The 13,237-nt window shown below is 34.5% G+C and overlaps 1 protein-coding gene across 1 annotated transcript in view; it reads right to left on the bottom strand.

Annotated features, from left to right (window-relative positions):
* NUDCD1 (NudC domain containing 1) overlaps nt 1–13,237 on the bottom strand; it is an 87,433-nt gene that overhangs the window by 41,874 nt on the left and 32,322 nt on the right. Inside the window, exons 5-7 of the mRNA XM_029223144.1 lie at nt 9,948–10,130; nt 5,921–6,125; nt 2,677–2,821 (exon numbers count right to left, since the gene is read on the bottom strand). Of these exons, the coding sequence (XP_029078977.1) occupies nt 2,677–2,821; nt 5,921–6,125; nt 9,948–10,130 (533 nt within the window). The remainder of the gene's footprint in view (nt 1–2,676; nt 2,822–5,920; nt 6,126–9,947; nt 10,131–13,237) is intronic.

Here is a 13,237-nt window from a genome sequence, read left to right as displayed (position 1 = left end):
GCTGAGAAGGTAATTCCAGCAATTAGCTGGGGCCATTTTGTCACAGTGTCTCAAGAAGATACATACATCCAGCAGAAAAGAAAGCACCCTCCCCACTCCTCCCTCCCTTCTCCTTTCAATTACCCATATGTTAGAGATGGGAGGGCAAAAATTAAAAGCTAAGGACTATCAAAGCAGCCAGTATTTAACAGGACAAGATTATAGAGAAAAGGGAATAGCAAGGAGAACCCAGGACTATGCTGCTTTCCTAGAGTTATCTGTTATTTCAAGCTGAGCTGAAAAAGACAAGTGGAAAGCAGAGGATAAGGGGCTAAAAAGCTGAGTTTTGATAATTATCAAAGTGCTTGGGAGACAAAAATTAGAGATCAGGGCCCACACAGGAGGAGAAACCCTGGTAAACATTCCAGACTTTCAGTTGAGATTCATGAAAAGTTCCGCCCTAGGACTAAGAACAAACAAAGAATAAACCAGCCATGCAAAAAACTGAAATCCAGCATCAAATCAAATCAATCAGTAACGGGATTAAGAAAACAGGCAGAAAATGTTGGGGATGCAGCTAATGTAGTACTTAGAAGGAAGTGTATAGCATTACATGCTTTCATTAGAAAAGGAGAAAGTTCAAAAATCAATCATCTAAGCTTTCACCTTCAAAAAAGAGCAAAATAAATCTAAAGCAAGCAAAAGAGAGAAATAAATGTAATAACAGAAATGAATGAAATTGGAAACTGAAAAAAAAGGAAAAATAAAGTGAATAGAAATAGATGCCCCAAATAATCCTTTAACTATTAAAGAAATTAAATTCATGGTTTAAAACCTTCAAAAAAGAAAACTCCAGTCCAGATAGTTTCACTGGCAACGTCTATTAAACAACATATAATGCCAAGTCTACACAATCTCTTCCAGAAATAGAAGATAGCAACACTTCGCCACTCATTTTATGAACTCAGCATTACCCAGATACCAAAAGTAGATAAAGACAGTAAAAAGACAAAACAAAACAATAACCATAGGCCCCAATATTCCTCACAAACATAAATGTAAAACTCTTCAATAACATATTAGTAAACCAAACCAGTGATATGTAAAAAAGAATAATAATACATCATGACCATCATGATAAATACCCTTAGCATACTAGGAATAGAAGAAATTTCCTCAAAGTGATAAAAAGAATCCATCATACTTAATAGTGAAAATTCAGTCTTCTCCCCAAGATCATGAATAAGGCAAGAATATCTGCTTTCACTATTCACCATTCCTATTTTACAGTGGATTAGAGGTTCTAATCAATGCAGTAAGGCAAGAAAAAGTATAAAGATTTGAAAAACACAAAACTGCCTTCAGTTAGAGATGACAATATTCTGTTTTTTATTTTAAAAGTAACAAACATACTAGTGTTTAGGCATAAATAACTTACTCATATATATGAATATTCATTTGAAATCATCAAGTTTAAAAGACAGTTAGTAGCAATTATCTACAATCTCAAAACAAACCCCCACTACTATCACTATAATTATATCCCCAGAGCCCTATCACAATAAATACTTGCTGAATATTGAATGAACACAGAGCAATGCAGTCTGCATGGCTTGTAACAAGAGGGCTATGAAATCAAAGTTCTATAGTCATACATATGAATTCCAGTGATTCTTGAAATTTTCCATTATGCTAGAAAATGTGAAACTTGGTTTCTCCATTTTGGTCATGTTTTCTTTTGTCAGAGACATTTACCTTCAATATTCTAATCTTTCCTTTCTACCTTAGGATGCAACTAACCCTAGAGTATAAATACTTCTTTATATAATCTTCCTCATTGCTATAATTCCAGATGGCAATAAATCAGACATTTTAAATTTGCTGATATGTTTTGGTAAAGGAACATAACTGAAGTTCTAGTGTATTGCTGAATTTGTTCAAATTCTTAACATTATCTTAAATGTTATCGGAGTAGGAACATACTCAACAAAAATCTCACAGTTGTATGTTTTATATGTATACACACACACACACACACACACACACACACACAAACACCCCTTGTGATATTCTAAGAGTACCCAGAAAATTTCAATGACTACACGTAGATTATTAGCAAGGTAGGGGGTAAAATCATAATTTCTGTCCCTGTCAGCTTTGGTCAGTCAATTCTTCTAAAAGAGAATATAGATATACACAGAGATAGAGTTGACACTTGAACAACATGGGTCTGAACTGGAAAGGTCCACTTAAAATACATACTACAGAAATATATAATATCCAACTGGTTGAATCTGAGGATGTGAGCAGGAGATACAGAGGACCAACTGTAAAGTTATACTTGGATTTTTGAGTGCACAAGGGTTGGTCCCCTAACCACTGCATTGTTCAAGTGTCAACTATATATCTCTTTTTTTCTCTCTGTACATATATTGAGAGAGCGAGAGATACATATATACATACAACCATACATGCACACCCACCCTATATGTACAACATGCCCACACACATATATATATTCACACAGTATAAGGAATATATATTAGAATTTTAAGCCATATTCAAACACTAGTCAGTGATACCTAATCTGTCTCTTACATTAGGAAAAGCAAAATAATGTTTGAAAAACATGGTATAATCCTCACATAACATACTTCTGGATCCTTGGGAAATCACACTGCTATTGCAATTGCTTACCAGTTCATCAGAGGTCAAATGCATCAAACGTTCAGCTATTGCAGCACATTGGGCTGAGTCTCTAATAAATTCCCCCTGTTTATCACCGACCACCAGCTCTGGCCATGTCAGTCCTTCATTCTTCTTAATCAAGGAAATCTCCAAGCTAGAAGTTTAAGATGAGAAAAGTAATGTTACATTGAGCAACTATACAAGTTATACAACCAATACCAAACAGAAGAATCTTCCACAGAAATTACCCCTCTGATGTCCAGAGGATGTTTTACCAAAAATCATGTTCATTTTCATTCTGCATATGATGGAAAACGTATCATCCAAGGGTAAACAATATAGATTTAATAGACAAGAAGGCACCACTGGAGTGATTGCGAAGAGTAACACCACTCAGAAAGTACTGCTGCAGTTCAGGTGTTCTGTGTGTTACCAATCTTCAGTAATAGAAAAATGCAAGCAGCATGAATCTATGAGCTATTTCACTGGGGAATGGTCGGGGGGGCACATAAAGTTAACTGGAAAGGGCCTATAACTAAAGGTACCTCTTTGTGTCTGGAGCCAACAATTACTTTCATTATCACAAACTAGTAGCCATAATATATTATTAACCTAAATATCAGGAAGGTTAGTTAAATCAATAAAAAAAGGACCCATCGGGGAACACTAAGATTAAGGACTGATGCAGCAGAAAAGGGAGAGAGAGCTGAGTCAGGGCAGACTGTGGACATGGGATAGGGAGTTGCCCACGTGCCTCTTGAATAGGAAAGGAAATCCAGGTAAGCTGGCTGTTGCTATAATACAGAGAAAAGTGATGTTGGTGGTAGCTGTTTCACAGCAAAGCAACCTTTTCCATGTGCCATCTCTGGTACACGTGGGCCATACTAACCCATGCCCTGGAACACAATTGCAAGGAAACAATTGCAAGAACACGATAGTAACTATTATCGTAATTATCAAATAGAACATGCAAACTTATCAGATATTCTTTTTCAAGGCTATTATCACTACCTCATGAATTAATTACAGTACTTTAAAATTTTCTAAAACTTCTTGTATTTTAAGAGACTATACAAAATAATATCTTTCTTATGTAATGAGTTCCTATCATTAGCATTAAAAACTACCACCATGGTCAATAATGCCCAGACTTAGTTACATTTTCTAAGGAGAAAGCTAATCTTGAATGATGATGATGATGGTGATGATGATAATAAAAATAATGACAGCAGCTTGTACTTACCTAATGCTTACCGTAAGCTAGGTGCTATCTTAAGCACTTTACATGTTTTAACTCATTTACTGCTCACCACAAACAAATAAAGTAAGCACTATTATCATCTCCATTTTACAAGTAAGAAAAGAAAGCACTGAGAGGTTAAGTAACTTGCCAAGGTCACAAGCTAGTAAAGCAGTCTGGCTCCAAGTCCATGTTCTTCACTACTGCACTATTCTGCCTCTCTGAAAAAATATATGTAAATAACTATTAAAGAACTTGTACCTAGTGACCAGAATGCATAAATACTGTTCTCAGTCAGTTGCTAACTAAAGAAGTTAGAATTCGTACAGTTTTAGTTATAAAGAATTTATGAACCATCATTAAATTGGCATATCTAGTCAATGTTACTCTTTTAGCACAAATGCATTTCTACATTTTAAAACTAGAATCACATCCTATCATCCAAGCAAAAAGGAACACACAGCCCCATACATAATAAACTACAGATTAGTTAACAAATCCTTCCAAAACTACAAGGAACATTAACTACTGAAAATGAGATGAATAATATAATCAAGTACCAAAAAATCATGTGTTTTTAAACCAATGATACCACCAACACAGCACTGTAATTATCTTTTGTAACATAAAATAGTAATCAAGCACCTCAAATTTAATGAAAAAAGAACACTGGTCTATATTCATGTGTTAAATGCTGAAACTATTTGCATAAGGTCCAGCTCTTCTCCTAAACCTTGGCTGGGTTACTGCTTGATGACTTATATTTAGCAGTATGTTCCAGCTGGTTTGCCAATTTAAAAATGCTATCCTCATCTCTCACACACACTAGTAAGATATGTTTAAATAGAATATATGGAAATATAAAATATTTTTGAAAGAAACTTTCAGATATTGAGTTTTTAAAATAATACATTAAAAAGTATAACGAAGTCACCAAATTTCTCCATTAATAAAATGATTTCAGGGTATCTGCTTAATTTAAAAACAATTTTGAACTAGATATATATTTCTTAGACTAGCAGAATTCAGAGTCACATCAAGACTCACATGGATGGGTAAAATACCACTAACCAAGAATTATATTTAATAAAAATATCTAATTTTAATCCACTTCTGACAAAATCTGACCATTTTAAAAATTAAGTGCCTAATACCATTCATTAACCATCACTGAATTCAATAATTACTAAGACTTGATCTAAAATGAAAGAGACTAATTTTATTAATCCAAATGATTAGGGAATGAAGTATCTGGAACAATAGATTTACAAAGAGGAATGGTAGTTGGGACAGAGGATTATAGTCTTACAAGACACAACCTTTGTTTACCTTTTATTTACATATTCTTTTTACTGAGGTGTAATTTATAGATGAAATTCATGGATTTTAAGTGTAGAATTCATTGTTTGACAAATGCATACGCCCGTATAACCCAATAAAGATAGTGAAACATCCAGGAAGTTCCCTTGTGCATTTTTCCAGCCAATCCTCCTGCACCCTAGAGGTAACCACGGTTCTGATTTGTATCACCATAGATTAGTTCTGCCAGTTCTAGAACTTCACTTATGTGGAATTGCACAGGGCATACTTTTTGTCTCTGGCTTCTTTCAGTCCACGTAACGTTTTTGAGGTTCATATTGCAGAGTAGCATTCCACTAATTAGCAAATTAAAGTTAATAGAAAAAAATTATTTCTATCAAAAAGTTTAAAAAGCACAAATTTAAATAAATGACCACTTTCACCTATTTATTATTATTATTGTTTCTGTTATTATTATTATTGTATCCAGAGCTGGTAATGAAAAACACGCAGTATAATGTAAACAATAATAGTATCTTTAATCTTAACTACAGTAATTCCATTTTTAATCTATCTTAAGAAAAATAATCAGCAATAATGATGGACCTATTGTAGTATTCCCCTATGATGTAACCACTGCAAAAAGTATAAAAAGAAAACAAGGAAAAAGTGAAATAATAAAAATTTTAAATATAAATAAAACTATAAAAATACCTATTATTCTCTTTAATTATCCATGTACTGCTTTCATGATCAATAGATGAATAGAGATTTCCTTCCAAAAACCTCTGACCCTTCAGCACAACGTTGACATGATCAGGCAAAAACTGTATTTGAATGTCTTCCTTAGTACAGTCTTCTGGAAGCGATATTGTTACTGTCAAATCATCTTCAGTCTGTTGCCAGTAATACAGAGGTTCTTTTAGGAAAAGAAAAATGCATTATGTAATTAAAAAGCTGAGACTAGGTCATACGAAAGAAAACCTATCTTAGCATATTTTCTAGTGATCGTCTCACAAAAAAATAATTATGAACAAACACAGAGAGATGTCCATGGGGAATTTTCACTTAAAGAGTTGTAGCAATTTACTTGACATTTTCCTGTTCCAGGATTACCTCATGCTCCAAGAGATACACATTCATAAAGTACAAATCATAGCAACCCTTTCATCCCCATTCCTTCTCTCCCTGCCTCTCAGTATCCCTACTTCCCTACTTCTCCCTCTTCCTCTTATACACGCGCACGCACGCGCGCACACACACACACACACACACAGTGGATTCCGAGTTCAAAAGAATACCAAATATGTCATAAACTCCTGTCTGAAATTTTCACCACAGCCTTGATTTGCCAATGTTGGAGCAATATAGTAACTCTGTGATACAGGAGACTACTGTTATTTGGTGGGATACATGTCCACACAAAAATAAAAGATATTTTCCTTATAAAGGTATTGGCTATTCTACCTCATTCACAACATGAAAGCAATTTCATAGCAAATTCAAGGGCTGTCAGTATATTTTGTCTAAGTTCCCAATAAAAGAATCCTCCCTTCATCACCTTCTCTTAACTCCTCAGCTTGTCTCCTAAAAAGCTATCTACTAAAGAGACACTTTGAGACCCATCATACTATCACCATGGAAGTAGGAAAATAGGGCTTAAATGCAAAATGAATATTTGCTTAATGGCATCCATAAACATTAATCTGTCTATCCACTCATCAGAAAGGAATATAACAGGGCTGTTAGGAACTAGTGCTCCAGAGTTGGCTAGTCCATGGTCTGAATCCTGGTTCAACCATTTAATAATTCTGATACACAACTATACCTCTAATCCTCATTTTTCTAATCTGTAAAACAGTGTAACAGAATATTACACACCTCTTAGGACTGACTGGTGACATTTAAATGAGTTAATGCATGTAAAACATTTAATATCAATTCTGTTAGCTAAATATATTATAAACTCTCACTAAATGTGGGTTATTATTCTTTCTATTTTTGTGTGGTTTTATGTTAAAACTTGGGGGGGGTACTTGATATGCTGAAAGATATAGCATAAGCATGGTGTGTCTCCTGGAAGGGTCACTTTTATCTGATATTAAAATTTTTCTTTTAACAAATATGATAATATAGAAATAAATATAAAACATGCGGGCTTCCCTGGTGGTGCAGCAGTTAAGAATCTGCCTGCCAATGCAGGGGACACAAGTTTGAGCCCTGGTCTGGGAGGATCCCCCATGCTGCGGAGCAACTGGGCCCAGGCACCACAACTGCTGAGCCTGCACTCTGGAGGCCTGTGAGCCACAACTGCTGAAGCTCGCGCGCCTGGAGCCCGTGCTCTGCAACAGGAGAAGGCACCGCAATGAGAAGCCCGCACACCGCAAAGACAAGAGGCCTCTGCTCGCCACAACTAGAGAAAAGCCCACGCGCAACAACAGAAGACCCAACGCAGCCAAAAATAAAATAAATTAAAAATAAATGCATGGGGGGCTTCCCTGGTGGTGCAGTGGTTGAGAGTCCGCCTGCCAATGCAGGGGACACAGGTTCATGCCCCGGTCCGGGAAGACCCCACGTGCCGCGGAGCGGCTGGGCCTGTGAGCCATGACCGCTGAGCCTGTGCGTCCGGAGCCTGTGCTCCGCAAGGGGAAAGGCCACAACAGTGAGAGGCCCACGTACCGAAAAAAAAAAAAAAAAAGCATGAATTTTTAGGATAAAATTGTTACTTCGGGGTAATATCTAACTTGCATCACATTCCTTTAAGTCTCAGATCCTCTATCTTTTGCCTTTAGAAGTACTTTTAATAAAAACTTACTGAAAAAGCTTGAAATATAGCTTAAAAGACATACTATAAGCTCTCTAAGAAATGTTTTACTCATCCCTCGTCTCCCACAAACATTAACAAGGCAGTTTATACATAATAATCATGCAATATATAATTTCTGCCAGATATGGGGATGGGAGGAACCTGCAAAATCACATGAGCTTTTAGTATAAATTAAGGCCATGGACATAGACTGAAGAGAAAGCCAGAATTTTCTTACTCCCCTCTCCATCAAAACTATACAAACACCTAAATAATTTTTTCCATTGTTGGTTGCTTTGAGTACCTTTCTATAACTCTATAGACTGTATTAGGTCTTCAAAGAAAATATCATTATTTATAATATCATGACAATACCAAATAGGTAATAGATAATATCAGTCTTCTTGAAGTTTATAGAAAATGAAACCGGTATACATACTCAAAAGAGTGCTTAAAAGAAAGCATACTAATTAACAAACTATGCATAATTTTTAAAAATTAGAACAATTTTCCTTTCTTATTGTGAAAGTCCAATGATAAAATAAATACAGAAGAAATTTCCCAAGAGAAAGTGGGTACAAGAAAGGGCTATTTATTAGAAAGGAAACAGAAAAATGGAAGGGACTTGTGGTTTACACTAAAAGGGGAAAACGAATTCAGGAGGAATGCAAAATATAGTGTGAGATGTCAACAAAAGAAACACTAGACTAGTGGCTAGTGATTTAAACACATGATGTGTCCCAACTAGCCTGCAAATCTGTCTTGGAACCACATGGTCCTAGCTACTAGGCAGACTGGTTCTAAGGATTAAGGCAGTCTTTCATTCTTCCACAATCACTCACCAAAGGAGTTCTAAAGCGCATGTGGTCTAGAGATATGGATAGCTGCTCTGGCTAAGCTTTAGGAGAGTTTAACATTATAATTAAGACAAAATAGTAGAATTTATTCAGAAAGGCATCTCACATAAAAACATCACAAGATGCTAAATAAAACGCTACCAAGCACAACCCTTATAATTGGAGTTGTACATGTTTACAAACCTGGAGAAAGTATTTTTCAAATATTTATTTCATATTCAAATATTATATAACATATAAATTAAGTGCTTGAAAAGTATTTTTAAATACTTTTCGAAGGATTCATTTTTTAAGCTATAAAAGTATATAAAAATATACTTATAAAAATAGTGAAACTAATTTTTATTTTAAATAATTAAGTTGTTAAAGTAATAAAAAGGGTAGATTCAAAGAGTAATATATATAATTGTTAAATATTGTGAAAATCTCTGTTAAGTAAAATATACTAGTCCCTGGCTATAAATACCAGAAATATAAACAGTAATGATTATAGAAAAATGTTCTCTGGAATACTTTTAAAGAATATGTACTCTTTGTATACAAATATAAATTTCTCCTGAAAGACCTTTTTACTCTTTTCATTCTAAAACATTACCTTCATTCATTCACTCATGCATTCATGAATGAATGCAACACTGAGAAAACTTAGTGATTCTACCCCCAAGGAACCTTCTTTCAGTTTAGTATGAAAGATAAGAACATGTAATTAGGACACCTATAATGAACAGAGGTTAGCTTATTTTTAAAAATTATTATTGACAATACTAATATGCTGGATTTTCAAACACCAACAAGTAGACATTAGTATTTGTTTATTCATTCAATAAGTATTTATTAAATATCTAATCAGGTAAGATAATATATAGGTTTTAAAAACATTTTTGGTAATTACAAAAGTATTAAATTGAACAGTTCACACTACTTAGGTGGTATATTTTATAAAAGACCATTCTGGGAAATATAAAGGAAAATAAAAATTAAGCACCTATCTTGACCTGGTAAAACTCATAACCTAGCTGGGAGGACAAATCAGATATATTTTACACAGGAGCTCTATGGATATTCGAAGTAAAATTACCTTTGATTTTCTCTGACATGTCTTCATCCTTACTTTCTTCAAGATTTTGACCAACCTGAACAAATGTGAAGGACTTGTAAGAGACAATCATTAGACCATTCCCATTGGGCTCAATAGCGGCATAATGGGGCACTGACTTTCCACGGAGAATATTACGCTTAGTAATTTCATATTTTTTTTTATCTGTAAGAAAATAAAGCATTTTAGAACAAAAAAATTACAAATAAAAAACTATATAATAAAAATATTTGAATATATTTGTATATTAATTCTAATTTAAACTAAATATTTTAAATGTACTATTAAAAAGCACACTATTAGGTATCTTTTTTAAAAAGGATAAAAAAACTTACAACCTAATATTCTGTAAATAAATCCCTATTTTAAAATACTGGGTCTGCACCTCCTAGAGAAATGGAAATAAAAACAAAAATAAACAAATGGGACCTAATGAAACTTAAAAGCTTTTGCACAGCAAAGGAAACCATCAACAAGATGAAAAGACAACCCTCAGAATGGGAGAAAATATTTGCTAATGAAACAACTGACAAAGGATTAATCTCCAAAATTTACCAGCTCATGCAGCTCAATATTAAAAAAACAAACAACCCAATCAAAAAATGGGCAGAAGACCTAAACAGACATTTTTCCAAAGAAGATATACAGACTGCCAACAAACATATGAAAGGATGCTCAACATCACTAATCATTAGAGAAATGCAAATCAAAGCTACAATGAGGTATCACCTCACACCAGTCAGAATGGCCATCATCAAAAAATCTACAAACAATAAATGCTGGAGAGGGTGTAGAGAAAAGGGAACCCTCTTGCACTGCCGGTGGGACTGTAAAATTGATACAGCCACTATGGAGAACAGTATGGAGGTCCCTTAAAAAACTAAAAATAGAACTACCATACGACCCAGCAATCCCACTACTGGGCATATACCCTGAGAAAACCATAATTCAAAAAGAGGCATGTACCACAATGTTCACTGCAGCTCTGTTTACAACAGCCAGGACATGGAAGCAACCTAAGTGTCCACTGACAGATGAATGGATAAAGAAGATGTGGCACATATATACAATGGAATATTACTCAGCCATAAAAAGAAACGAAACTGAGTTATTTGTAGTGAGGTCGATGGACCTAAAGTCTGTCATACCGAGTGAAGTAAGTCAGAAAGAGAAAAACAAATATTGTATGCTAACACATATATATGAAATAAAAAGTAAATGGTTCTCATGAACCTAGGGGCAGGACAGGAATAAAGATGCAGACATAGAGACTGGACTTGAGGACATGGGGAGGGCGAAGGGTAAGCTGGGATGAAGTTAGAGAGTGGCATGGACATATATATAATACCAAATGTAAAACCGATAGCTAGTGGGAAGCAGCCGTGTAGCACAGGGAGATCAGCTTGGTGCTTTGTGACCACCTAGAGGGTGGGAGGGAGATGCAAGAGGGAGGAGATATGGGGATATATGTATATGTATAGCTGATTCACTTTGATATAAAGCAGAAATTAACACACCATTGTAAAGCAATTATACTCCAATAAAGATGTTAAAAAAAAAAATACTGGGTCTGATGAAATTTGTTCTAGATTGTGGTGTCCAAGTGGTAGCCACTGGCCAGAGTAGCTATTTAATTAAAATTAAGTAAAATTTGAAATTCAATGCCTCAGTCACACTAGCCACACTTCAAGTGCTCAAAAGCCACACATGGCTACCTGCTATCACATTGAGTGGCTCACATATAAACACATCCATTTTGGAAAAATTTCTATTGGAGAGCAGTGCTCTAAATCATAAAAGTGACTGCCTTACCTGAAACATCAACCTCTGAAAAAAACTACCCGTTCCTTGACTACAGCCTGTCTACTTTCTCAGCCAGTATATGATAAGTGTCTTCTGAAAAAAGCTACAAACTGATGATACCAGAAAAAGTGTGGTGTGGACTATTTTCTTCCCATTCTAGCTACTGATAAGGGTCTTTTTTTAAATGAAATATGTTTATGGCAGAAATGATTTTTATACACACTCAGATATAGATCTATCTGCCTACTAGAACCAAATAGAAATAACTGTACTTGGAATTTTTAAGATATAAACAATTAACTGTATTCTGAGTTTCTGGTAAATTAACTGAATTTATTCTATGAAAATAAGGGGTTTTTGTCTTTGTTTTTTGCTTTAAAAAGTACCCAAACATTTCAGTTGAGTCCGTACCTTTACTTATATTGTTACTGTGGGTAACAAATTTTTATTACAGTGGGTAGTGCTTGTAAGCTTCATAATGAACAGTCAAAAATCATAACTCAGTGTCATGAGTTACACATAGTAACACATATACATACATAATAATACAATTTGTTCTAAAACATCTGTCAGTGTTTTTTCTCTAAATCCTCACCTACATTCACACATTCACTTCATACATATTTAGGAATAGACTTTTCATTTCATGAATGAAATAAAAACTCCTATTTTTCCTCCACAGGTACATGCACAGCAAAGAGTCCTAGCTTCCTCTAAAGACCCAAACTTAGACACTGTATATTTTACTGGATGGTTTTTCCCAACATGTGTGGGACAGAAAACAGTAGGTCTCAAGTGAATTATTCCATGGCTAAATGAGTTGGGAAATGCTGGGTCAAAATTAAATTTTTTCTACTCAAAATTTCTAGAAACTTGAATATGCTTAATGTGAAATGGAGATATCGTATGCCCACATTTTCAAACTTACTTGACCATAAAATATAACTTATCAAATGTTCCACTCAAAAGAGTTTAGAAATATAACACTGCTCTGTAATGTTCAGGGAAAATAAAAAGTAACACAATTATGTTAGTAATTCAGGGACAAGAGGAACTGAGATATTAAGAAAAGAAAGTTGTGAGCCAAAGAATGAATTTTATATTTTTAAATCACAAAAAATCAAAAGAATATTTAAATACATGTAAAAATTTTATAAAATTCAAATGTCAGTGTCCATAAACACCAGAATACAGCCTTACTCATTCATTTATGCATTCATCTATGGCTGCTCTTGCACCACAACATCATAGTTGAGTAGTTATGATATAAGTCAAATGGTTACCATCTAGCCCTTTACAGAAACTTTCTAACACGTAATCTAAAGTTTTCAGTTACTGTGTTCCTCCAGAGATAAAACTACAACACTGGAAAGAGAAAACAAATTACATTAAATATTTCGAAGAACAAATCTTGTGTCTATGTGTGTGTGTGTGTGTGTGTGTGTGTGTGTGTGTGTGTGTGTGTGTGT

Source organism: Monodon monoceros, unplaced genomic scaffold (assembly GCF_005190385.1).
Source record: "Monodon monoceros isolate NGI ecotype Baffin Bay Population unplaced genomic scaffold, NGI_Narwhal_1 Super_Scaffold_14, whole genome shotgun sequence".
In the NCBI taxonomy this organism is placed as follows: domain Eukaryota; kingdom Metazoa; phylum Chordata; class Mammalia; order Artiodactyla; family Monodontidae; genus Monodon; species Monodon monoceros.
This window is presented reverse-complemented; position numbering and strand designations above follow the sequence as displayed.